Source organism: Lepisosteus platostomus, chromosome 2, assembly GCF_059453375.1.
Source record: "Lepisosteus platostomus isolate fLepPlt1 chromosome 2, fLepPlt1.hap1, whole genome shotgun sequence".
NCBI lineage: Eukaryota > Metazoa > Chordata > Actinopteri > Semionotiformes > Lepisosteidae > Lepisosteus > Lepisosteus platostomus.
The window spans coordinates 72,092,711-72,119,363 of NC_142612.1; the positions used below are offsets into that span (position 1 = coordinate 72,092,711).

At 38.3% G+C, this 26,653-nt stretch overlaps 1 protein-coding gene across 2 annotated transcripts; it reads left to right on the top strand.

The window, feature by feature from the left end:
- The first annotated feature begins 189 nt into the window (after positions 1–189).
- Positions 190–26,082, top strand: armc9 (armadillo repeat containing 9). Of its 2 annotated transcripts, XM_088616789.1 has the most exons (26): positions 190–403; positions 925–1,037; positions 2,304–2,429; positions 2,754–2,924; positions 3,945–4,100; positions 4,438–4,530; positions 5,871–5,895; positions 6,606–6,751; positions 6,874–6,972; positions 7,344–7,385; positions 9,318–9,352; positions 10,428–10,539; positions 10,984–11,076; positions 11,612–11,702; positions 12,507–12,630; positions 13,580–13,719; positions 14,091–14,167; positions 14,626–14,700; positions 14,789–14,879; positions 15,202–15,260; positions 15,843–15,947; positions 16,349–16,464; positions 17,130–17,275; positions 18,529–18,646; positions 19,519–19,691; positions 23,957–26,082. In XM_088616789.1, exons 2-26 carry the CDS (start codon positions 987–989, stop codon positions 23,977–23,979), a joined length of 2,487 nt encoding a protein of 828 aa, XP_088472915.1. In that variant the 5' UTR covers positions 190–403; positions 925–986; the 3' UTR covers positions 23,980–26,082. The 2 variants fall into 2 exon arrangements, with proteins under 2 accessions (XP_088472915.1, XP_088472924.1); XM_088616798.1 differs by lacking the exon at positions 7,344–7,385.
- Positions 26,083–26,653: the final 571 nt, after the last annotated feature.

Sequence of the window (26,653 nt, forward strand, 5' to 3'; positions counted from 1 at the left end):
CTTTACTAAACTTTAGTGGGGGGTTTTCCTAACCCGTGTTTTCACGTATTATTCTGAATACTCTCTGTGTGATTGCCTTACGGGGTCTGGATTGTAAACCCTACTAATATGGCCGCCATTTCACACTCAACCCAGAGTCGTTTACACAGGATGGACCCCTCTATATCGGTTTTATATCTATGGCTCTTACGCTCGTGCGTGCCGTGGCTGCTGTTGGTTGCCAGGTGTTCTCTGGAAGCGTCTCGTGCATCGATTGTTGCTATCCTTTATAAGCAAGATATGTATCCATTTGCGTCAAGCCTGAAATGAATGTTAACGCGTTGAATTCACTAACTGAATTGTCCTTTCGTTGATATCGGGAGACTATAAGAAGCGAAAACGGTTACAATGTAAAAAAAGCAAGGTAAGATCGTGCGAACAACAATGTTGTTAAGTATTGTTTCCAAAGAGGCCTCCTCTGAACATCTCGTGCAAAGAAAAAAATATGAATGTCATCTTTAGATTTCCTCTCTTTCAACATAACTGATTCCTTTTTGGATAAGAAATAATGTGGAATGCGATTTGCTTGCTGAACAGTCATCAAAGAGCTCGTGTGAAGAGTATTATGTTGTTAATTAAACGTAATAAGCGGCTACAGTCTGCTGATCCCCAGATTGAATTATTGCAATGTATAGACTTTGCAGGGGTTTGCCAGTGTACAAAGCTGCCGTATTCTTTAATGGAAAAGGAACATCTAGATTTTATATAACATTTTCATCAAATTAAATTCCACTCTACTGCTGAAACATGCATCCTAACGTTTTTACCTTTTTGAAGTACTCACGTTTGGGATTTGGTGTCGGTAGGCTTAATTATGTTACAAATGCTGAGTTATTACAACACAGTAATGATCTGAATACTGTCATTCCTCCTGCTGTTGTTTAGAAAGAAGTGTGCAGCAGATTTGTCGGATTCAGTTTGCAAATGAACACAGATTATATTGGAAAATGGGAGATATTTTGGTTTACGAAGGCGAGCTTCTTGGAATGGTGAAGGAGGTATGTAGTTTTTAAAGTGTGCTTAAGTGCTGTTTTTTTGTCTCAGAAGTGTTTTATGGAATGAAATTTTATGCTGCTTTTTTACTGTTTGGCTCATATGGCACTAACCCATTGAATACTAAAGGAGATGTCATGGGAAACTGTGATAGTGTCAGACCCCAAAGTCAGAATGAGAATGGGCAGCACTGCTGTCCTCCCCTTGAATGTGCTTTCTGGCAGTATGTTTTGGGAGTCTGCCTAAGAATTGGCTTTGGTGGAAGGTTTTGCTGAATATGGAAAATATTTCTCTGAGCAGGAAGAACAACAGTCATGATAAAATAGATAATAAAATCATTTGTCAAGATATAATCCAATTGTTTTTTCATAGATAATTAAATCCCATCCCAAACAGAGTACTTAAGCACAGATGCTTTTCATAGATTGTACTGTAAAAATGAGCATTATGTTCTTGTTGTTCAGTTCTGAAGAGGGTGAGTGCACTTTAGTGATAAATGACTGATTATCAAAAGCATTTTAAAGTGCTAGGCAACGCTTATATTCTTGTAATAGTAATAATAATATAATAATAATATACACTTATATAGCGCTTTTCTGGACACTACACTCAGAGTGCTTTGCAGGTAATGGGGACTCCCCTCCACCACCACCAATGTGCAGCATCCACCTGGATGATGTGACGGCAGCCATAGTGCGCCAGAACGCTCACCACACATCAGCTATCAGTGGGGAGGAGAGCAGAGTGATGAAGCCAATTCATAGAGGGGGATTATTAGGAGGCCATGATTGGTAAGGGCCAATGGGAAATTTGGCCAGGATGCCGGGGTTACACCCCTACTCTTTTCGAGAAACGCCCTTGGATTTTTAATGACCACAGAGAGTCAGGACCTCGGTTTTACGTCTCATCCGAAGGACGGCGCCTTTTTACAGTATAGTGTCCCCGTCACTTTACCAGGGCATTAGGACCCACATGGACCGCAGGTTGAGCGCCCCCTGCTGGCCCCACTAACACCTCTTCCAGCAGCAACCTTAGTTTTTCCCAGGAGGTCTCCCCTCCAGGTACTGACCAGGCTCACACCTGCTGAGCTTCAGTGGGTTGCCAGTTGTGAGTTGCAGGGTGATATAGCTGCTGGAACTTGGCTTTGTAGGACACAGGTGTTTCATAGCTTAGATGTAAGAAACATTTGGTTTTATTTATTCATTTCGAAATGTGCTGTCCAAAGGCCATATCTTCATTATTAGCAAGTACGTTTTATTGTCTTTGCCTAGTATTTAAGGTTTGCCGAATTTGATGAAACTGTGAAACTTTTTGAGAAAGAATGCAAGACGAAAGGAAAGCCTCTTCCAAAAACCACGGGGAATGTCTTGAGAGACTCCAAAACATTAATTATTCAGGTATGTGTCTGGATTTTTATTTATTTTGTTAGTAGCATTTTGTACAGAATTGGAACAGTGACACCAGATAACAAATTGAAGCGTAAAACCTCAAATTAGTTTAAATACTGTAAAGTCCACATTCACATTTTCACATAGAGAAGGAGAATTGCAGATCTAGACTCTCCTTGACCAACACTCTTAAAAAGAGAGTCAGGTAAATCTATCATTCCATCAGATAAATATCATATTTTACCAGTGCAGTCTATGGCTCCAAAAGGAAAAGATGTTATTTTACATATGGGACTGCATTGTAAATATAGGTACTTTTGCCCTGTTCTGCAGAAGGAGATGATCAGCTCGTTTGAGGATGGAGATCTGAAAGTGTTCTTTGAGCTGTGGAATGAACACATCCCTGCGCAGATTCGAGACGTTGACCTCCTCGCCCAGAAACTTGAGTTTTATCTGCACATCCACTTCGCGATCTTCCCACTGAAACACGTCCTAGGAACACCTGTAAGCAACATTGAAATACATCACAAGTCTCCCTTTCAAACAATCGAGGTCTTACACCAGTGCAAATGATGGGATCAGAATTTTTCTATGCTGTTGTTCTGTTTGAGTGGGATAGGTAGGTTTTCCTTAATTTAGCACATCATAGTTGTAATAGGACGACTTGGTCCAATTTGTTAACGAAAATTTAACAAAAATCTGACTATTATTTCATTGTAGAGTTTTATAAGGAGTGATTCCAGCACCCAACAGTATTTGTGCTGTCCAGATTTGGATTTTCCGAGACATGCAGATTAGAATTTGTAATTGTTAGGGGACTAAGTTCTTACTTTATCCACCAGATGTCTCTATTGCCTGGTTCAAATATTAGTAAAAAAATACATTTTTAATTGTTCTACATTGTTAGTACTTGTAATGTGTCCAGATACCACCACACTACTTTATACATAAAGAATTAAAAAAATATATTATCTTATTTGCTATTTCATCGCATTGTTGTTTTAATATAGCCAGGAGGGTGATTTACATTCTTTCATTTTGATGTCATTGTCTAGAATACTCCTAATCCTTAAGGTGTAAGTAGAGGTTAATTGCACACCGAAAAGCCGAAAGAAAGAAGAACAGGCACAGTGTTGTGTCTGTCGAGCTCAGGTGTGTGGGAGAACGAGGAAGAGAAAAGCAATATGAGTGAGTAAGGAGGACAAAAGAGAAAGTGAGAATGACAGTGGAAGGTGAGAAAAAGGGTCTGAATGGAGAGGTTAAGAAAGGAATGAGACAGTCATTGAGAGATGAGGGAAGCTGATAACCTAGTTTAAGAGTAAGTTTGGGATCTGCTTTGTTTTTTTGTGTAATAGTCCTTGAATTCCTGTAAAAGGATGGGGTATCATTGATAAGGCTTTATCAGCGCAGTCGCATGCACAGAAATCCGTGTTGTGTCACCGAGGTCTACTTTCAAGCTTTGGCAGCAGTCTGCTTGCTTTCAGCGGTGTAATAAACTGGAAGAACGTATTGTTCCATGAGCAGGACAGAGCGGATTTTGAGGAGAGGATAACACACTTCAGGCATTACCTGGAGACAAGAGGAGCAGCGCTGAGCCAGACCACCGAGTTCCTGCCCTTCTACGCCTTGCCCTTTGTGCCTAATCCCAAAGTGCATCCGTCTTTCAAAACTCTCTTCCAGGTCTGCCTTTCCACTTGTTACGAAGTCCCAGCACAGAGCACAGGCTTTGCTAGAACATTGCCAGTACATTATATCACAAAGGTGCCAGTATGAAATGCACCTTGGCTGAAGTTCAGCTTCAAAGCTGTTGTACAGACATTGTAGGTTTGTCTTTGTTTCTCCATGGTACTTTTACACATTATCAACCATGCCAGTACATTTCTTTTCGTATAGAAAACATATATTAGTTGTCGTAAACACAAACATAATACCCTCTAACATGTGCTAATTAGTTGTGAGGTGATGTCCATGTACGTTTTATTTAAATACTATTTCTGTTTCTTGAAATTTTTTTTAGGATGCTTGGACCCCGGACCTCAAGACGAGGCTAGAAAAATTTCTGTCTGTGACACTAAAAGCCAGCAGTACTCCAAAATTGCTTACTTTATATGTATCCTTCACAAAGTACTTTAGTGAAAGTTTGAAAACAATTTTCTTTTTAATTTGTACTTTCAACACCTCTTCATTCTTTGTTGTTTAATTCTAACTTTATACAGTGTATAAAGTTCTATTAATAATGTATGTTATATATATATATGTATTGGGTGTTTAACACCTTATTCAGTAAACAAACATCGTTTTAGAAGTTTAACAGAAGCTGTCTCTAAGTGACTTGCATTCTGGAATGCTGTCAATTATCTTGCTGTATTCTTTCTGGTTTATCTCAATTAGAAGTTAAACATTCAAAATATTTCTATAAAATTTGAAAGTATGAAAGAAGTTAATGCTGTCTTAAAAATAAAATTAGTTCCATAAAAATTGGTATACAATTATGCATGCAGAAATTAGATTCAAGCTGTGAAATTGTAGGTTTTTCCAATATGCCAGATTTTGATAAGCTTTTTCCTTCTGTCTTTTTGCCTATATAGACAATTATTATACATTTTTAAATTAGCATTTCTTAATCGCATTATACTAAATGCAGCTTGGTATACACAGAGTTGAAGAATAAATATATTCTGTTATTTACTCCTGTTCTAGAAAATGTAAAAAAAGTAAGAGAAACAGAAAAGAAACTTGGCATTACCCAAACCAAGAATCAGCCAAGCTTGAAAAGAGTCAAATATTTTGTTTTAATGTTCATGAAACAAGTAGTGAACCAGAATGTATCTTTTTAAGGTTTACCTTATGGAATTATGCACTAGTATATCCCATTTTATCACACACCCTTTTGTTCTGTGGACATTTGAAAAATGTATGTCATCTTTTATCCAGAGCAACATAAATATGCTGGGTATTTTAGTGAACCAATCTGAATCAAGTACCTTGCTCAAAGGTAGTGGGTTGTAGGTAATCCACCCAGGATTTCAACTCATAACCTTCCTGTTAGATCCACATCCCTGACCACTATTCTAAATCCCTGCCTCAAAAGCTGCAAATATAATAAAAGCTAAAAATATTTTAAATAATATTATATATATATAAATAAATTTATAGTTGTCCACTAAATAATAGCTGATTTGCAAGAGCCCGAGTGTTTCACAATTTAATGTACAATGCTGAAAAGCTAAAGATTCAGCTTTCCGCCTAGGACAGCTCTTCAGACCTTACTCAATCTAGTTTATGGATGGATTGACTTCCTGTGACACGGGTAATTTAAGATTCCTCCGCTAAAATTATTTCAAGGAATTGGATGAGACAGTAAAAAATGGGAGGATTCGTCAAGGTTATGCAAAGTAAAATATTGACCAACTGAGTGGTGCGTTTTGTTCATTAACATCAGAAACACAGAAGGATAGCGGGCAAGGCAATAAAGGTAAATACGTCATGTCTGATAAGCAGGAACTTTTTACAGGTTTATAAGAAAAGTTAATCTGTAAGAACTGTGAAGTATACGATATCTCCTGATGGGCAAGGTTAAACTCCCATAGAAATGTCCGAAGGAAAATTGGCAGCTGAGTGCTGTATCTAATGTAATAAAATGAGAGATGGCATTGTCTGCAACTGAGAAATTATCTTCTTGAATTTGAGATGCTTCTGTGTCACTTTTATTGATTTTAACTATATGCTCAAGATGGAGTTAGTTTCAGTCTGTTATAATGTCAGCATTGGTATTTTACCCTTCCGTTATGCCGGATGTGTGGCGTAGATTAACATCAGTTGGTAGTGACTGTAACACAGCCTGGGCTGAATTTGAAAACATATTTAATATAGTGTTCTCTTTCACTGGCTTATGATTTAGACTCTTTATTCAGTAGCCTAGTAACTGGATTTCCTGCCTTCTGCAGTTTGTTCTGTTTTTTCCCCCTGTGTTGGAGGCTACTCAGCATTTTAAGTCTGATGTACTGTAGCACGTGATAGTTAGGAAGTGTTCTCGTAAACAACAGTAAAACCTGCCAGTAACAGTGCATCTAAATGTAATGTGTGAGTAAATAATTTATCTTTTAGAAATGAAACAGATGGTGCTATGGAGGGGATTTGTTGTTGGAATGGGATTTGAATCACAGCAGTGTCCTTCTTGTACAGACATACTGCAACAGTTAGTTGATGCGGAAAGGAGAGCTGCAACCTACATGAAGAGGTACAACAAGATGCAGGCTGACTACCACAACCTTATCGGTGTCACAGCAGAACTGGTCGACTCACTGGAAGCTACAGTCAATGGCAAAATGGTAAATCAGGTGCCTATTTGACTTCTGCCAATTTTTTATCTCTCCTCTCTTGCTGAAACCGCAAAAGAAACTCAGCACATAGTACCTGAAAAACTCAGAAGAACTGATCTTGTTTTTTTCAGATCACACCAGAATACCTCCAGAGCATCTGTGTCCGTCTGTTCAGTAACCAGATGCGGCAAAGTGTGGCACAAAGCATTGATTTCACCAGGCCCGGGACTGTAAGTGTGCGAAACGTGCATGAGGAGTCATGAGCTGATATCGTTCTCAGTTTGTTTCCCTTCGAAAGTATGATGGAGGTTTCATTCAGCAAGTGAAACCTTTCAGTCTTCTACATGAACGTGAACGTAGTAAGAGCCAGTACCATAAGATTATTGTCCCTTTATGTGCGGTAAAAGACATACTTTCAACAGATCTTTTTCAGCTCAGGCAACATGGAATTGGTAATAGGTCAATAATCGGAATTCATCGTTAATTTTATATTGTTTCCAGGGTGTTGTGTACGTTTCTGTTTGCTGCATATTTTGTTCTTTGTCAGTAATGTGCCTAATGTCCTTTGTGACTTCTTTCTTATGAACGTCTACCCTTAAAGGGATATTACTCTATGAGCCCTAATGACAATGATGACGGATATGTAAGTTGCTGATGATTTCTTAATTTCCGTTTCTCGTCTTGCTTGCACCTTGCTAGTCTTTTCTCGTCCCCTCTACATGCCCTCCCTCGTCTTTGTCCTAATTCCTTTTGTGTTTTATTGTAGTCCCCGTCATGCCCTGTTTAATCGGTCCTTAAAGCATTGTGTTTATTGTTAGGATGCCACTCTTTGTGTAGAGTAACAGTGGCCAGTACTATAATATTCCACTTGTGCAGTTCCAGCCTGTATAGCATTCACATTTACTTTTGGTCATCCATAGATTTCAGCGTGAATATTGAGTTTGTCTAGGTTAGAACAGAGTGAGAAATAGCATCTTGATTGTTATATCCATATTGAAGTTTAGATGATAAATGCTTTAAAGGTTTGCTTTGGTAGACATTGTGAACAATTTAAAATCTGAACCACAAATCCATATTTTTTAATTAAATAAGTACCCAGTCAGGATATTTTACGCAGGTGGTCTTGTTTCACTTCTTATGTTGTTCCAAGTTAATTTGCATCGTAACACTCGCTGCACTTACTGGCATGGCTTTATGAAACTAACAGAATAATAAAGGCTGTAAGCCTTTACATTAAGGGTTATCCTTAATGTATGTGAGCTGTGCATGGAATTTCCAAGAGCAGTATCTCAATTTATTACTCATATGCTACTGAGTTTTATTGTGAAGTGTCTGAAATCAGTGTCTCTTAAATTCTTTCATATTAAATCCAATAGCAGAGTATTTTTAGTAGATATTTAAGTTAATGTTATGGTCAATATTTCTATCACTAAAGATGGATTAACAAACCTATAAAACCCAGGTACCGATGAACTGGCATGATTACATATTATAGACAAAATTGAAGAAGAATATTAAATGTTGGTTAAAACTTACTTTAATGTGACACATTCAGGGATGCAGGGATTTCTACTTCACCCAGAGACATTGTTGTATAAGTTCAATAGCCAATTGACAAGTTTACACATTGTTCCACATAACAGGTTGATCAAATAGTCATTGAATAGCAACACGGTGACAGTGGTTAGAAAATTCAGCGGTGTGTGATAAAACAATGAGGGATGCTGCAGATTTATGCCCCTAATGCTTTCCGGTCTGCATACGGGATTTTCTTTGTATCATAACTTACTGCATGGTCACCACAGCCATCTCAATGTGCGTTCTGTGGTTCTGCATGTCCCAAACTATTCCAACACCTTATCTCCTGCCACTGTACCCTTACCTTCCAAAGAAACATTGTGATTTCATATAATTAAAGGAATACCCCTGGTAAGTAATGGGAATCATGGATTTTTTTTTTCATTTTATTCCCCTGAACTGGATGCATATGGCAGGTCAAGCACCTATATTACAGCACTAGAATATTTTTTAAATCTTTTGATTTTGATGAGATGTGTCCCGTGTATTTTTATACACAAGTATTAAGAGATAGTTTTTTTCTTCAGTATGTTCAGTATATCAGTATGCAAATAGTACTAATGCAGTTTGGGGGTAAAAAATAGGGAGTAAGATAAAAATGTTCAGAACTAACAAAATAATTCAATTATTGCTATTGTTTGCTTTGTTATTATTTTGTGAATTATGTATACATATCTTAACTCGAAAATGACTATTGTTGACTATTGACTGGTTGCATTTATTTGATGCATTAGAATACATTTATTTGTTGATTTAAAGACATTTAATGGTCTCCAAATAAATGAAGAAATGAAGGCCAAAGCACTGAACTTGTAATAGATTTCTATCCCTTTTAGACCTATTTATAACTAAATGAATACAAAATACTGTAGCTTAACACAGGCCTGCTGCAGTTCTTCCCCAAGTCTGGAAAATGGGCTATAAATTCTCTGAAGTCTCTGCATACAATATACAGTACGTCTGATTCTTCTCCTGGTCTTTGTACTTTCTTCCCCAGGCTTCATCTATGCTGAGAGCATCCATTCCCACTCCGTAAGTGAGATTTCGTAATTGAATTAGAAGCAACCAGGCATAAACGGAAGCAAAACAGACCTGTGAGCTGTCAAAAAAGATTTAAACATAAAGTAGTCTTAGGAATACATTTAAATTATATCAGAATATAATATGGAGATCAGTCATATCCAAACAACATGCATCAATGGAGATCATGTATTAGTCTGTCAGTGACCGATACTACAGTAGGCCTACAGTATCCTTCTATACACAACCCCGTTCCTTAATATTGTGGCCCCCCAGCAATAAAATTACTTAACTTCATTCATTATGGAGTAGTTTAAAACTCCTTATAAGGTTCGGGGAAAATGAGGGACTGAAAATGATTTTTATTATTTAATAGTAACTATATGAAAGTGTATAGATGGTTTAATACCAAAGGAACCCTAAAATCTTTTATGTAAAGCGGGTTAGAAACCCACTTAAATGACCACTAAAGTGCCATTCCCCACTAAAGTGAAAAAACTGCCTCATCCAGTTGAGTAAAGAGGGAACTTCTAGAAGGCCAGTTTTGCAACCCTGAATGGAAATGTAGCCAGCACACCAGGACATAAATAGTTCCTTGGGATCATTAATGAGGGAGTAGTTAGGTTTCATTTCTCATACATAGGATGAATTACAGTGTCTCCAGTCACTAAACCGGTCCTTTGGTTTTGGAAATCCTGGTCCAGAGAAACTGTTGCCATTCACTGGTCCACCAACACCACTGAAAGCAGCAACCTGGTTTTCCTTAGAACTCTTCCGTCCCGCTACTGACCAATCCCAGCCTTGCTTAGCTTCTGAGACTTGAAACGATCAGGCCACAATGTGGTAATGCTGTTGTCAGGATCATGTGTATAATAGCTAATGAGTTGTTTCTGAGGCTTTTGCATTGTGTTGACCATTACTGTGAGAGTTGCAGTTAACTCTTCAGTGGTTTAGATCTCATTTCTTCCCTTGAATTTCAAAGCCACATGCAACTGCATTATAACGTAGGCTTCTTGGCTGCTTGGTTCCCTGGTCATTTTTTTTTTTTGCGGCATGTCCTTTAGTAAAGCTCTTTTCTGGCTATCAGGAAGTCCAAAGACGTGCCGTTGCTGCCCTCTTTAGACTATGAGAAGCTGAAGAAAGACCTGATTTATGGGACAGACCGCCTGAAGGCTCTGTTGTTGCAAGCGCTGCGCTGGGTGAGTGAGCCTGACTAGCAGCCGAGTCCTGTTATGAAACGGTGCTCTTTAGAGGAGAGGTGGAAGAAGAATGGCAGAGGAGTGCCAGAACAGTATACAAAGCCCGTGATTCATGTAAAATAGCACAATACAATCCCATAACCGCGCCGAACAGTCATTGAATTATTCCGTCTTGAAATCAAGATGCTTCCTTCATGGCTGTCCTTTCACAGCTTGTTTTTGTTGATTTTTTTTAAAATAAAATTGGATCCAAAAATGGATGCAAATTTCTAGACTTTTGTGTCCTGTAATATCTCTGTTTTTGTAGCAGAATGTCTTAAGAGGCCATTTGCTTTTTATTGAATAAAAGCACAAGACACGATTTATAACTATTTCACTTACTGGACTTGTTTTGGAACTCTTTTGGGAACAGTTTTTGAAACTTTTTTTTGTTCTCACTTTCAGAGACTGACTAAGTCTTTCCATGGGGAGCAGAGGGAGACAGTGCTCCAGGCTTACATCAGCAATGATGTTCTGGACTGTCACAGCACTAGCCAGGTGAACAGCCCTACACAAGCTAGTGTCGGTGCACAAGAGGCACTGAGCTGCTTGAAATACTTTTGGAATTCAACAACATTTCAGTATTTCACTTCACATACCTGTAGTTATTTTATTGAAGAATGTTGCTCAAAATTGCCATAACTAAAATATTAGACTGCCATGTTATGTAATATTTGTCAGACTTCTCTGTGCCACTCCTTTGAATTCAGGTTGCACCTACAGGGGTTTCTTGTATGTGCAAAATAATCAGGTAACCCTGTTTTTGTTTATGTACATTATGAATATGTATGTAAACCTGCCACTTGACTGAATACACACTTGAATAGATGCTTGAGTTTTGTAACATTAGCTTTTGAAATTAATAGAGCCAACAATTAGAAGGGCAGTTGAACAGAACAGTTATTATAACTATGTTTTAGTTTAAACTTATTATCTCGCACATTTTGATTTATTTTATAATCTAGTTTATGGTATGGGTCAGCTTCAAACTTTTTTCAAAAGTGCCAAAAATATACAACGTCTTGTTTTGTAGAAGAATGTGCTACAGCTGCTGAACTCCAAGAATGAGGTTGTCAGGCAGTACTTGGCACGACTGATCAATGCTTTTGCCTCACTTTCAGAAGGTACGTCGATCCGTTGTTAATGACGTAAACTCATTAAAAAAAAAGATTATTTTAGGAATGATTTGCATTATTGTTTTCTGAAGTGTTAATTATCATAAATGAAAGGATATCGTGGTTGCCAGTTAGTGATAATTGCCTCACATTTTGGTTCCATCCATTGTTGGAGGGCGAAAGGTGAGATTCCACTTCTTGTTTGAACCACATTCCCCAGAAGGCAATGGGGAATGACGTCCCATCCTCAGTCACCTGACACTTTACTAAAAGACAATTGGTCGGTGATAAGGAAATGACTGATCATCACTCCCATGGACATTGTGAGAGGAGCTTTAACTTTATGGCTATGTTAATGAACGTGTTTTCCCAAGACCCACTTACTTTCTGGATCCTGGCAACACACCCCTGAGTGTGCAGAAGTGTGTCTGTTCAAATAAAAGAAGCCAAACATGGGGAGTGAACTTAACCCAACTTTTAAAGTTCAAGTTTTAGTGGGTTATACCACTCTAGGGTAGGATGGACTTCTCTTTCTGTATCAGCAGCCTTAATAAGATATCATTGAACCCATGTGGAGAATTTGTGCTTTAAAGCAAAATGTTATTAGCTTTCTTTAAAGAAAAGCAGCACAAACCTGAAATGCACAGGAAAGCAAAAAGATTCATTCCTTATTCATATTAGAGAATTGTATTTTCCTAAACCAAGCATTATTTTTTAATATTACTGTAATAATAACTACCTGTCTGAAAATGATTAAAGTATTTGTCTGCTAGAAATAATGCTGCCGATATTTTGTATGTGTTGCTGTCACAGGTCGCATGTACTTGTCCCAGAGCCCTGTCCTGCTAAGAGTTCTAGAGAGCACTCTGAGGGTGGAAGAGAAGGATTCTCTTACCAGGGAGAATGTGCTGGGAGCTCTGCAGAAGCTCAGCCTCAAGTATGAGAAATCAAATTTGTTATCCTGCTTTATACCCTTCTGTCGTTACAACCTTGAAGTTATATTCCACATAGCAAATTTTACTTATTTGTGCTTTATACTTCTAGAGCACTGTTACGACCCCAAGTGTCTAGGGGTAAAGGGGTGTAACATTTAGGATAATTTTTGGAAGCAGGTGGGTTCTGGTGAGGGACTAGGAAGCGTGATAACAAGGGTTGGTGCAAAAAGTGATAATTTTAAGGTGAATAAGTGACTGGTTCAAAATAGGACACAATAACACACAGGGTAAGGGAACGAGAGTGGTGCCAAAAAAAAGATAATAACAAACAAAATGGAGCTGGCTAGGAAAGTAAGGGAAAGCTAACCTGACTACAAAAGAAAACCAACAAAACAACAAAGCCGAAGCTATACGGAAAAAAGAGCCGAGCCGAAGTCAAACGAAAGGCCCCTTCCTTCTCAAAGCCTCCATGTTTTGTACTGAAAAAGATGAGTTGTGATTGGTCGAGAAGCTAATTGAAGATGATGTCATACGGAAACAGTGGTGTAATCACTCAAATCAATCAAAGTCAGAACTGTGGAACATAACAACAAAAACTCACATAGACCACACACTGTGACATAACAGAGGTGATATAGGTGACCTTCAGTTTTTCTACAGGATTTTCTAAGAATCTCCTCAGTATTTATGCTTCTATACTAATTTGACATGCAAGCTAGTTACATATTGGGATGCAAACTATTATAAAATATTAAATCTAAAACTATAAATAAATAATGATGAAATCTATACATAGGTTAATCTATATCCAGACTGAGATTTGACTTTCTTCTTATGAATTCATGTTGTTTTTGTGGTTGGATCTTTAAGAATTTATTGCCGCAAAAACAAATTCTAACCCTTATATGCTGAGTAGGAGCTTGGAGCTGATGTATCTTGTGTAATTGACAGACGTGATCTGCAGTCGACTATGATCCAAGATGGTTTAATTCCCTGGCTTGTTGATGAGCTCCAGGACACAGATGCACTTTCTGACTACACTTTGGAATATTCTGTAGCTCTCTTAATGAATCTCTGCCTGAGAACACAAGGTATGATCTTACCTGTTTGATTGCCAGAATTCAATTAGTTTATTTCTCATAAAATTATTAATGCATTATATATAATAATTGATAATACTGCATTAATGTACACTTATGTACAGAATGACAAAAGTCAGTTATTGTACTACAATGTTTGAATCGCAATTCTTGCGGCTTCTAGGAATTAAGCTACTGACAGCTGTTTCCAAAATTATTTTGGGGATTTAAACTAAATAGCTGTATTTGGCTGCACCTTTGATGTGCTCTGTTTTATCATGAAGGAAAATTTGCAGTGTTCTGTGGTTGCTTTTTGTACCATCTATGAAAGGTCATGATTAATGCAGAATGGCATGAATCCCTGTAATGTCTTACTGTTGCAGGCAAAAGGAAGTGTGCTCAGAATGCTAAACACGTGCTGAAGGTTTTGACTGATCTCCTGGGACATGAAAACCATGAGGTAATGTATTGTGTGAAACCATAAAAGCAGCACTTCTTTTTCTTTGTTTAATGGCTTTAGTCTCCTGTGTTATTGCAGAAAGGGGAAACTACTTGTTCTTTTTATTTACATTACAGACATTTCTAGCTGTTTATCACTAGACAGCAGAGCTAATCAATAAGCCCTTCTCAATAGGTATCTTATTTTGGGGCATCTGTTTGTCCAAATTGTGCAGAGACAAATCTCCTAGTTTTCCAGGAGAGAATTGTGCTCCTCCTGTTGGGTTTTAGGCTTAAGTGCAAACTGAATACACCTCTGACACTGATGGCTTAGCCCACCTGATGAGACTGGGAGCCCGCTAGCTTGCATTTTCTATATTTTACTTAATTAAGTTTTGACATGTTTGCATATTATTTCAAAAGATGTGATTCATTATTACTCTCATAGTTATGTGGCATTTGGCTGTTCTTTCTTATCAGATCCGGCCCTATGTGAATGGAGCCCTGTACAGCATTCTTTCTGTGTCAGCAGTGCGAGAGGAGGCCAGGGCCATGGTGAGAACTGTACTGCTGTAAAGTCTGGAAGACGCAGCAGTCCAGCCAAGGAAATTTGAATTATCACATGTTTTTCCCGTGTTTGCAGAGCCTGGAGGAGATACTTCACTGCTTCAGCAAGGAGGAAAATGCTGAGATGAACAGACAGATTGAGTTCATCATCAAACAACTAAACTCGGGTAAGAGTGTGAAATGCTATTGTTATTCTTATTTGAACAGAAGAGGCTTTCCACGTATACAGCAGAACTATGCTTTGTGGTATTATGTTAATGTGAACTTCAATGCATAGTGTGAAAATAGCTTATCATGATGAAGAGGCTTTAAAGCTTAATATATGTTGTCAACAAATTTTAAAATTGGACATACATAACATTTCTCAGATATTATACGATAGCAAAGAAAGAAGATTAACAGGGAAGAAAAAGTTGTATATTGTGGCCCTGTGTCTATGCAAATTAAATTCCCTCTAGACTTCTGTATTCATTGCCTATTAATTTGTAGAGGAAGTTTCAGAAGACGGGCCTGAATCTGATGACGAAGACGAAGAGGACGATGAGGATGTAAGCTAGCTGCAGTGAATGATAATTACTGAGGAGAAAGAACAACTTTCAAACTAGTTACGCACACATCTGATTGAGAAATGAGTGCGTAACAAGTCTCTTTTTGCGCTGGGGAGAGTTTTATTTCAGTGCTCCACAGAAATAGTTTAGACAAAACCTGTCGTGGATTCATTCTTACCTAGAAACAAAGCTATTGTATATTTATGTTTCATAAAAAAAGTTTTTTAATAGACAAAAATGGGATTAAAAATAAAAATGTGAAAATCTGGAAAAGGAATAACATTTTTGGTTTTCATTTGTTATTCATAATTCATAACACATGCTGTGTAAGGCTGCAATAGTAAATGTAAGAGGCTTACTTGAGTTGTATATGCAACTAATTTGTCTGGGTTTTTATAATGTTTTGTGTGGTTTTATTTGAGAATTTTATTATAAACACTGAAATCGTTTTTTTTCAAGCTATTTTCTGTTTTTTAAAGAATTCAAGACTTAGTATAGTTGAGAAGAAACACTGTTCTTTCTGTTAGCTGCTGTTATATCATTTCTGAAGGCAAAAGTAAGTTAACAAATGTGCAATCATAGGAAGACCAGGATGCAATGGAAGCAGATCTGGACAAAGAAGAAGTGGTTCAGCCACAGCTCAGGGAGCTTTCAGGCGAAGCGCTGCTGACAACCGAGTACCTGGGGGTGAGATCTGTTGTGCACATTATATACGAACTGAATGAAAATCTGGAAATGCACTTGGCTGCAAAACATTACACACTGCATGAAGCTTGTTGTACTGGTCAATCTTTAGAAGTACCATCATTCGTGCTTTTTCCTGTCCTAGGATTCAGGTATTCCTCCGATCTGATTCCGTGTATTCAGTTTGGACATCAATAGCTGTGTGACCTGTGATCATCTGTTTTTAATCCCTCCGTTTTTCTTTCCTTCATTAATCACTGTAAACTTACTTTACTAGCTGTGAAAAAAGCAAACCAAACTAGAATTATCCTTGACATAACTATCAGAAGCTTTGAGTCATGACCCTTGTGTTTGTATTCTAGCCTGTCAGGAGGCTTGTCATGAGCTGTCGTGCTTGTTTCCAGATCATGACAAACACGGTGAAGGCGAAGAGGAAGTCGGCCCAGGCCATGAGTCAGGTCGTCGATGAGCCACTTCAGCGACCTGTCACCCCCAGTTCTCACCGCACAACCTACACGCCGTGAGTCTTGCTGACTGTGAACTTACCGGTTAAGTTCGGGTTTTTTGCAGGTTTTTTTTTTTACCATGCTTACTGTACATACTTACTTTTTGCACTTTTTTATCATACATACTGTTTGCTGAGAATGCAGGGGCGTCCTTCTAAAATCCACAATAAAGCAGTCATCCTCTTGCTATCTGTCTTGTAAATCCTTAGAAATTATCCTTGTTAAACATTTAAAACAGTGAAAGCACAATTTCCCCCATCTTTAGTTTTTTAGTGTCTAGCCTTTTTTTTTACTGTTCCGTAAACCATCTGTTGGGCAGTGCTACCATCTGGACATGTCTTTATTGCCCCAATAAACACCTGGAATGGCCTTTTCCAGCACAAGGTCAGCCGGCCCTCAAGTCAAACATCAAGCACATGAGTCACGGGAAGAAGCTGGCTCCCTTAGAATCTTCTTTGTCTTTACCTGGGTCTTTCTTCAGAGCTCTTCAACCCCAATGTCTAATTAAATCAGACTCATCTGCAAACAACACTGAAAGTGAAATATGAACAGATTCTTGCAAATGTTGTTTCGTGGCAGCAGGAATTTTGGGATTATCATGCATAATGGAAATGTAATTTACGATTCTCGAGTATAGTACTTTTGATTGACCTGCGGTCTGTTGTTCTGTGTCCTGAAGGGATTCCAGACTGGGCAGCGGAGGGCGTTGTGCTCTCAGCACGCACAGGAGCGAGGTCAGCCTCCCCCAGTCCCAGTGTAGCTCCCGACCTCCGACCCGCAGCGGGAGCAGGCCAAGCAGTGCGGAGTCTCTCAGCCCCATCCTTGGTGAGCACCCCCGCACTTGTCTTCTTGAAGTGGGGGAAGAGCATACTGTGCTACTGTCCACCCTGTGGACTCCCTGTGCTTAAGCACTGAGATCCAGTCTCGCTCTGTTACCATGAAGAACCTGAGAACACACCCACTTATTCATGTCTGCAATGCTCAAAATAAATTCCCTGTAACACTCTTAACTTAGACATCCGTACATCCAACTGCATGGTTTTATTTAACTACTCTAGACTTAGGAAGCTTATCTTTTTAACAATTTCTGTAGCAGAAACTAGTAGTTTATTTTGTCTGTTATTACATAAAAAAATATGCATTCATATATCCAATATTTGGGTATTAAATAACCTTTTTTAACATTAGTACTGTACAATGGTGCATTCCCATAACTTACCATTTCATGCTCTAAACAATGCATAATTTCTCATTCATATAGTAAAAAAAGATAATTTCTTATAACAATATATATTGTATTTACAGGATTTACTGCAACACAGAAAGCGCTACATAATATATAACACATCTAGATTTGTTTAAATTGTTTAATTTGCTGTAAAGACAAGATTACTCATTTGTATTTACTTATACAAAAGTAAATATAAAGAATTTATTTTACTGCAGAACGTTTTATACAGTATTTTTACAGATTCTCTACAGTTTACAGCATTAATACTGTGTAAAACAAATTTTTATCTGTATAAAAATATTTTTTCTTTATAGCTCACAAGTTGAATGTAAAACATTACAGAGTGCGATGTTATAATAGGTACAGAAAATTGCTTTTAGACCCCTCAAAAACCTACTAAATATGTTTCCAATACTTGCACCACATGTCTCTGCTCAGCTAACAAAAAACATTTAATTTCCGTCTGCTTGAGTTAAAACCATGCCAGCAGGCTGCTTTGTTCACATATTGCTCTTTGGTAATATATTAGAAGATAATTTTTTCTTTGATGTGGTAGTATAGCCCTTAGGGGATATGTAAATGTCTAACCTTAAAACTTTGTCTAATCTAAAATATGTGTGTGTGCATGTATGAATTTCTGTAGAATTGAATAAGTTGCTTCTGTTCTTTCACCTTCAGAATATTATTCTAAATATTTCAGTTTTGGAAACTGTGTTGTATTTCATTAATATTTCTCGATGACACTCTGGTACACATTGTCTTCTGTTTGCTTAATAAGCGTTGCTTTTGTTATGGACTTGTGTTTCAGTACCTTGTTTCTGTTGTAACTGTCTTTGCAATGGCACAGCTGCAGACGCGGACTGTGGCCGGTCCTCTCAGCGATTGGGGCTGAGTGGGCATCTCGAAGCACTCTCCTTGCAGGCCCTGCCCAGCCGGGCTCCAGAAGAGAATGGTCTTTCTGGCAGGTGAGCATACTTTCCCCTAACACCTCCATCAGGCTTCAGAGTGAACAGCTTGTGTAGTAATGAAATACGAATTGACAGTGTAAATGTTTAATTACTAGTGTTACTCTTGAAATCTAAGGTGAATCCAAGAATTGAATCCCATTATCTTCTGCATTTACTTTGTGTCAGCCCATGAATTAAGTGTGGTGGGAAGAGTTTCCTATGTCTCGACTTAAAGAAGGTGGTAATCTACCTTTTCTGACTCAGCAGATTTCTTCGCAGCTTGTCAGTTATCTGCCTGTAAAACAGCATTCCAAGACAGGCTTGATTAAATATCAGCAAATCCTAGAAAAGAATTTAAGTCTATAAGTGATCTGCATTTATTAAGCTCAGCTTTGATGCTGCTTTAATTAACTACACTCCTGTTTATGAGGGATAGGTCCTCTGTGCTTAAGAAAACAAATCTAATCTTACACTTGCTTATAAAGAACAAAGGCACTTAAAATGAGAGAATGTCTCGTGCTGTGAAAGAACAGTTATCTACAGTATTTTTGTCTGTCTTCAAGCAACCTCGGCAGTCATTGAGCACTAATATGGCAACAATCTCTGGCAGAGGACTACTTTTAATGTACATTACATCAGCAGAAATCCATCTCAAATCCTGAATTTACGTTTCCTGTTTTGGAAAGTTTTTTTTTTGTAGAAATGTGTTTTAGAAAAAGAAAAACACAAGAGACTCAAATGTAGCAAGTGAAAAACTCAACTTAAGCTATTGCATTTTGTACATGTTTACGTGTATACATGATATTGCATGGTGCTGCTTTTGTCATTCATGTTCTTTATGTTAAAAAGTAGATTTCTGACCAGGTGCTGCTCTTCTATTTGCATTAAAGCGAGAACATTCCTGGATTTACAAGTCGACCCAGGATCCCCCGGACTCCTGACTGTGGGTCCACCAGCCCTCGAAAGGCCCGGACCCCCACTTTGGCACCACAGTTCTCCCAGTCCGGCCCCCAGCAGACCAGCAGGCCCAGCTCTGCAGGTTCCCTGGGCAGAAGCCGGCAGAGTGAGTATCCAGCTCCGCCGACACCTCAGAAGTGACCTGTCAGCGCACTGAGGGTGGGGTGGGGAGATACAGTACATGAGTTATCATGATACGGTTTCATCTGTATTGAAGTGTTTGATTGTTTCAGTTATTAAAGAAGCTCCCTCTTAGACTTGTAGTTTAGGACTAGGGTAGTTGCTACCAGGTGCTCTAATTCTGTTCTGAAGGAAGAAGGTGCATGGAGCAAATGTCATTATTCTTAGCTAGTGCAAAACAGACCAAAATGTTTTTTCCCTTTGTATTTGATAAGTTTTTGTCAACTGTCAATGTACTTTTTATGTTCCTCAAATTTATTTTTGCCGGTATTTTGCTACAGAGCCTTTCTCCAGGGTACAAGTAGTGAGCTGCCCAGGATTTGAATCCACAGCCTTACAGTGTGGGGTCCAAGGCCCTGATCACTGCTCCACACTGCGGCCTCTTCATTTCACTTCTCACACATGCCGCTTTGGATACTTGTGTTGATTTTTTTTTTTCTGGAGGGCGGGACATAAACGTTTATAAAGATGTTAAAACATAGTTGTGGGATGCATTTTCTTACTGTCCTGTTTTGAGTTCAGAAAGATGTAAGGCTTCTGTTATTGTCAGACGAGAACACAAGGTAGGAAGAGTTTTAGTAGCATTGTCATTTGTAACTGAAATAAAATAGACTCTGGAATTTACTCAACATTTTAAAAATATTTGATCATTTGGTTTGTGAGTGCTAATTTGTTTGACTTTGGATTGATAAGAAGCCTTGATATATGAAATTGAATTATCTACTGCTCTCTGGGTCTCACAAAAATCAGATTAAAAAAAGACAAGGATTGAGGATATCACAATGTTTTGGTTGGGCAGACAAAACTGCCTTCTCTGCCACTGTGCAGAAAAAGCTACTGAGAATGAATTGAGTACCATCTGTGTCCTAGGCAATGATGTGACACGGCTGAATCTGCCATAAATCCTAAATCTGGATTCTCCTCCAGCAGTTCAGACGTGCTGTCTGTACCATTTCCCACAGTTATGGAACAAAGGCACTGTTTGTGAGTGTCATGTCAGACTTCAGATGTATCTTTAACACTGCAGGAGTTAAAGGATCTTTTTTTATTTTGCCCGAGATGCCTAGACAGGAGCTGAAACCTGAATGAAGTCAAGGGGTGCTATTCACGCTGTTAAGCTGTTGTGCTTAAATGATTTTTAAAAGGTGTGGCCACTAATAATGGCACTGTTTTCCCTCTGATTTGTCTGCCAGCCAGGTAATGAAATGTAGTGTTGATGTGGCTCCCTGTTAAAAGGCCTAAGTAGCCAAGTGTCAGCACAGGCAGGTGTAGGAACGTAAATTCCTTATCTGACGGACGGTAGTGTGCATCTCAGTGGGTAAATGTCGTGGGTTGCTGACGTCAGCATTTCCTTTGGAAGGGATCCTGTGAGCTCCTTTTTTTTTAAACACATCAGATGCCGAATGCTATTTCCTCTCCCCAAAAGCCTTTTTTTCCTGGCACATGCTGAAAAGGAAGAGCTGATGTGTAACAAATAAAAAAAAAAACAGTTGCATAAGAGTATTCTGTTGACTACGTTTCCATTTTAGTTTGGTTTTGCCATTCATGTTTGGAGGCTTTGGGAGGGAACAAGAGTTTGTAATCCTGACAAAGCCAGCCGTGCAAATTCAGGAGTTCATCTCTGAAAACGGTACTTTGCATGAATTAAATAGCCGGGAAAAAGCCCATTTGATTGTGTCCCTCCAGATGTATAACAAATTGAAATTACTGGAATATTGTATAAACAAGTAGTATTTCGTTTTACAACAGTGCTCTCAGTCATGGCTCAAAAGCAGTGGTTTTGATTGAGGCATAAATTTCACTTCCTAAGAAGCCTGCAGTTACTCATGAAGAGCATTGCAATTTTTTGTTAAACCCGCATCCTTCTGCATTTTGCTGCAAGAGCAGTTGTAACAGTACAAAATGCCCTCACTGACGATCAGAAGAGAATTGGGCATCAGTTTTTTTTTTCAAATGTCATCGTGTTCCGCACATCTGCCCAGCATTGACACTTCACACTTGAGGTTAGCACACGCTTACAGTACCTTCAGTGTAAGAGCATTCCAGTGTTTCCCTGCCCAGGTTTCACAGCTATGGGAACACCTTTGAAACCTGGATGTTGGCCTGGATGTTCTCCCAGCGACGTCACAGGCTTTAATTCGTGTGTTCATTTCTTCAGTTTATGAACACATATTCTTGAAAACTCTGCCCTGCAACTCTCACACAATTCTCAGTCAAATTGTTAAATTTGACTTATGTTAATGAAAAACAATGATGCATGATACATTAGTACATCTTCACCACTTTTAAAGTCTACCGTTACTTAATTTAACTAGTATGCAGTTACGGTGTATTTTTCTATCATTTTTCTTTACAATTTCATAAATTAAGCTTGAAATGTCTGATTTCAGGGTTTTCATTTTATTCTGAGTGAGTACTGTAGTGTATAGACCCATGCCGTAGGAAAAACTTCATAGTCTTGCATTGGCTTTTTGTAGTTGTGCTTAAAAAACCCTTAGAAATGCAGATGTACAGCCAAACTTCAGTTTTCCTTGCCATGTGTCTTATCCATTGTTTCAGAAGTCCCTCATCCTTAGAAAAAAGGTTGCTTCCGTTAAGAATTTGGATCATTTGCTTCAAACCTAAAGCAAGCACACAAAACAAAAAAGAAAAAGGAAAAGGAAAATTGAGGAAACAGTGACCTTAACATGTCTTCAGTTATTGTTTAATATGTGATGTCTAACTGTTCCCACAGTATTAAGTTCCAGTGGCAATCCTCTTGTATTAAAAAGGTGGCTCACTGTTAAAGCTCCACTTAGAATCCCATCGGGTATTCACTGAGATTAAACATTATGCTGCCATGTAGGTACTTAAAAGAAAGTGCAAGATATAGGCAAGATAATATTTGCCGTCTTATAATCACCCGCAAATTAATCTGTTAGTTATAACACTGAATTCAGGAACCATTCCGCAAAGGTTCTCACATTCTCAGTACACTTCGCAAGTTCTAATACATTTAAGTGAACATCAATGCAATAACACTCTGTCTCTTTACAGTAGTTTTGCAAGCCCACACATTAAAACTGAAAGTAGCCCTAAGGGCATAATGTTTGTTCTCATATCCCCATAATGACTTATATCCCAGCTGCTGAGTGATTGACCTGTGCTGATATGATTCACCTTCTTTTTTACAAGATGCACTACATGCAAATAGACGAGATCACTGAATTCACTGTCTCTTTTTAGCCACTTTTTCCTTTTTCACTGTTGAGATCCATTACTGGAAACTTTATTAGTGCTCTGAAGGATAGCAGACATTCGTGTACTTTATAGCCAGGCTTTAGATCCATAGTATCTGATGCATTGATACCCTTGATTGAGTTTGGAATATCAATAACTGTCCAAAGCACTCCTGTGAAATTTCATTTCAGTTCATTGTTCTGAAAGGGGAAAAAACAACCATTGACGTTTCTAAATGCAGTGCAGTCGATGGGAGGGATTTCATTTAAAACTCCCTTGTTACTTTGGAAAGTATTACTTGTGTTGCAGGAAAGTATTACCTCTGGTGTAAGAAATTTGATTTATAGCACTACAAAACTGAATGCTTGCTGTGGGTTGTTTTTTAATGAAAACCCCTAATTGACTAAATTCAGAGTAGAAGCATTTAAAATGTCTGCACTTATAAACCTTTATACAAACTGTTTTATTCTATTGACCATTTAATGTTGTACAGTATATACTGCTAATTTCGTCTTGTCCATCATTGATAAATTAAAATATCTTTAATTAAGATAAATTAAAAATAAGTTTTAGTTAGAATTCTGAGCATAAAAAATATAACCAATTAATTCTGTTGCCCACATTGTTTATTTTTTGTGCCAAGTTACTAAAAATACCTTATCTTTTGTTTCCTTTTGATAAGCAGGTCCAGAAGTTACAATATATTTATTTTCCCAATTGCAAGTATTTGTTGACCTAGTTCCTACTATAAATATGATACTCTGTCACAGCAGTGTTGTCCAGAATAGCTTCACTTTACAAAACAGCAGCAAGATTAATTGAGTTTAGTTTAACTCATTTCTACTGTTGAGACAAAAAAGATTTGAAGTAATATGAAGTTAGGCCTGTTCCTGTACAGAATCTTTTAGTTTTTTTTCTGTTGTTTAATTCTGGTGTGTTTTTTTTTTTACCCTGTTTTCTTCTGTTTTCCAGGCAGCCAGTCATACAGGAAGTGAAAACAGACCTTTCACCACATGAGTGGCCTACAACCATATCCCCTGAGGTTGATCGGACTTCCTGTAACTTCATCCACACTGCTTATCAGGATCATGGCAATGGAGCCAGGCCTGGGCCTCAGGTATGGAACAATACGCAGGATTGTCACACTGCAGTCTCCTCTGAGGCGCTGCACAGAGCACTCCTGTAATATAAGCCGCTCTGCAATAATCACAGCAAGCACTTTTTGTATTCCACTTTTCCACCATTCTTAGCACCTCAGCTGGACACTTTCATGTTGGTCATTTTCATTTGTCATTTTTTTGTTAGAAAAGATCATATTTTCATAATTTCCTCCTTTCTCTGTTTAGCAGAGTTGACTGTAGAGAACTGAAACAAGATCGGTGTAGCAAGCAGACGGTGTCACACTGTGCTTGATTTTCTCCCATTCTTAAAGAAATTCTGTCAATACAGTTAATATAAAAATAATGTGTGTACTAAAGATGTACTGTATAGCATCCTATTGATTTTGTCCTTATTTTCCATTTGCTCATGTCCTGCTTCCCGTAGAAGAATATCATTGCAGCACCAGGGCATAGTTGTTTATCAGTGTAATGTATGTGGTGTGCTTTTTTCTGACGTGCTCAGGTGACATGAAGCAGGAATGCTCAGTGTAAGCATCAGGCTTCCTAGTTAATGCAGAATTTGCAGAAAATACTGAGAAATGGGTGAAATAAAAAACAATTTGGAATGTTAATTTCCTGTATTGCTGCAGAGATGTTTTTCACAGCAGTAGTGTTCTGCATTACTACATTATTTATCTCTGTACTTTGCATCTTTGGAAACAAATACGGATTTTTAAAAACTCTGCTGCTGTAGTCCTCAGGGTTCATGTCCCAGCAGGTTTCCAAGGTCAACTCCAGCCATCACATGGAGTCAGGTTATGGCCTGGAAAAAGAAGTAAATGGTCCAGATAATTCAACCATTTGTTCAGTTTCCCACATAACGCTCAGGCGGAATGCAACTCCCCAAGTCCCCAAGACTTAGCGCACGGTACATATAAGATATGCATATTGGATCGAAGCAGCCTCGCCTAGTCTGTTCTCTTGGGTCTGATAAACAGTTTTTGTGAACTAGCAATATGAATGTACTCTATTACAGTGCTGAATAAAATGGATTTATGTTAGCTGGCTGGTGGCTCAAGTAGCAAAGGCATTCATGCCAAGAGGAGGTTGAGCTCTCTGGCCCAGGGGTCACGAGCCAGCTCCGACTGGGAATCCCCAAGAGGCAGCACCCGCTTGGCAGTAAGCGAGCGAGTTAGACCGGGCCTCAGCTGACCGCAGGCCTCTCAGCTCTCCGCGCAACAGTGCCTCCTGCACTTGCAGGCAAGCAGTGACATCTGTGAGATACAAGTCACTCCTCCAGTTGGCACTGAGTATTCCGTCTGGCACTGCTGAACTTCCAGTGTGTTACAAGATCAATGACTCGGACGTTGTGGATGTGTCTATATGTCTTCATTCTGTTTGTATTGATACAGGAGCCATTGCTGGAAAGTGGAGACTTTTAAAACATTTGGCGATTCTGTATTGAGTGTATGTTATTGGCTAGAATCGTGTAGGAATTCTACTATAGTGAGTTTTCATTGCATGGAATGATTGCCTCTGTAATTTTGAAACTGATGTTTTCTATCCAATGCTATATTTCTTATGAATGTATAGGTGCCCTTTCACTACACTGAATATAAACCGATCACACATCCTGTGAATGGAAGTTAATGTATATCGCTAATATACATGTCTTGTACAAATTGTCCTCATTTAAACATTTAAACTTGTTTACCAATGAAGGTCCTGTTTACACCACAGATATTAATATACAGGCTTGGAAAGAAAAAAAATAATCTGATTTTTCTGCTTCCATTTAAATTCTTGTAAAGCACAAACTGTCACTTCTTGTACTTGTAATACAAAAAGCCATGTTTCCATAGGCTAACCTACATTTGAAGCTAATCTGTGTGTTAAATTATATTTTTCGTATTTTATGTTGTATTATATTTTCATGGCAATCTGTTGTGTAGTTGTTTTTTTGTACAGGAAATATAACATTAAAAGTTTCTTTGAATATTTAATGTCCAGGATGCTTTTTTATTTACTTATAGTGTTTGTGCACCCATGTGGTTTGGCTCTTACAGTGCTTGAATTTGTTTTGATGTGTTTGGTCTGTGAACCTTTCTCCATAATGTGAGTTTAATATGTGCCACTCTTTTAAAGTTATTAAATTGATGATGTCTTTACATATAGGAAGTAACCCACTTAGGTGACTTGTGGCAGCTATTATTCATCAATACTGCACAGCACAGCAGGTGGAAACTTAGACATTTCTTCACCAAAGTTGAATAAAGGGGCAACATTAGATAGTCCAGAGTGGAGTTGATCCAGGACGTTGGACTTAACACCCCTCATTTTGTTTCAAATATAATTAGTAAACCAAATATTCACAAACTTGATTTAATGTCTCTTCCAAAAGACAGCACCTCCTACAGTATAGTAGGATTGCTCATACTGGTCTGGGTCTTCTGGGAAGACTGTCACCTCTTAGTCAACAATACCAGTTACTGTACAGCAACATGGTGTAATTTGGTGGCCTCTCATCCCACTACTGACCTACTACAGGCCCAGCCTTTGTTAGCTCCTG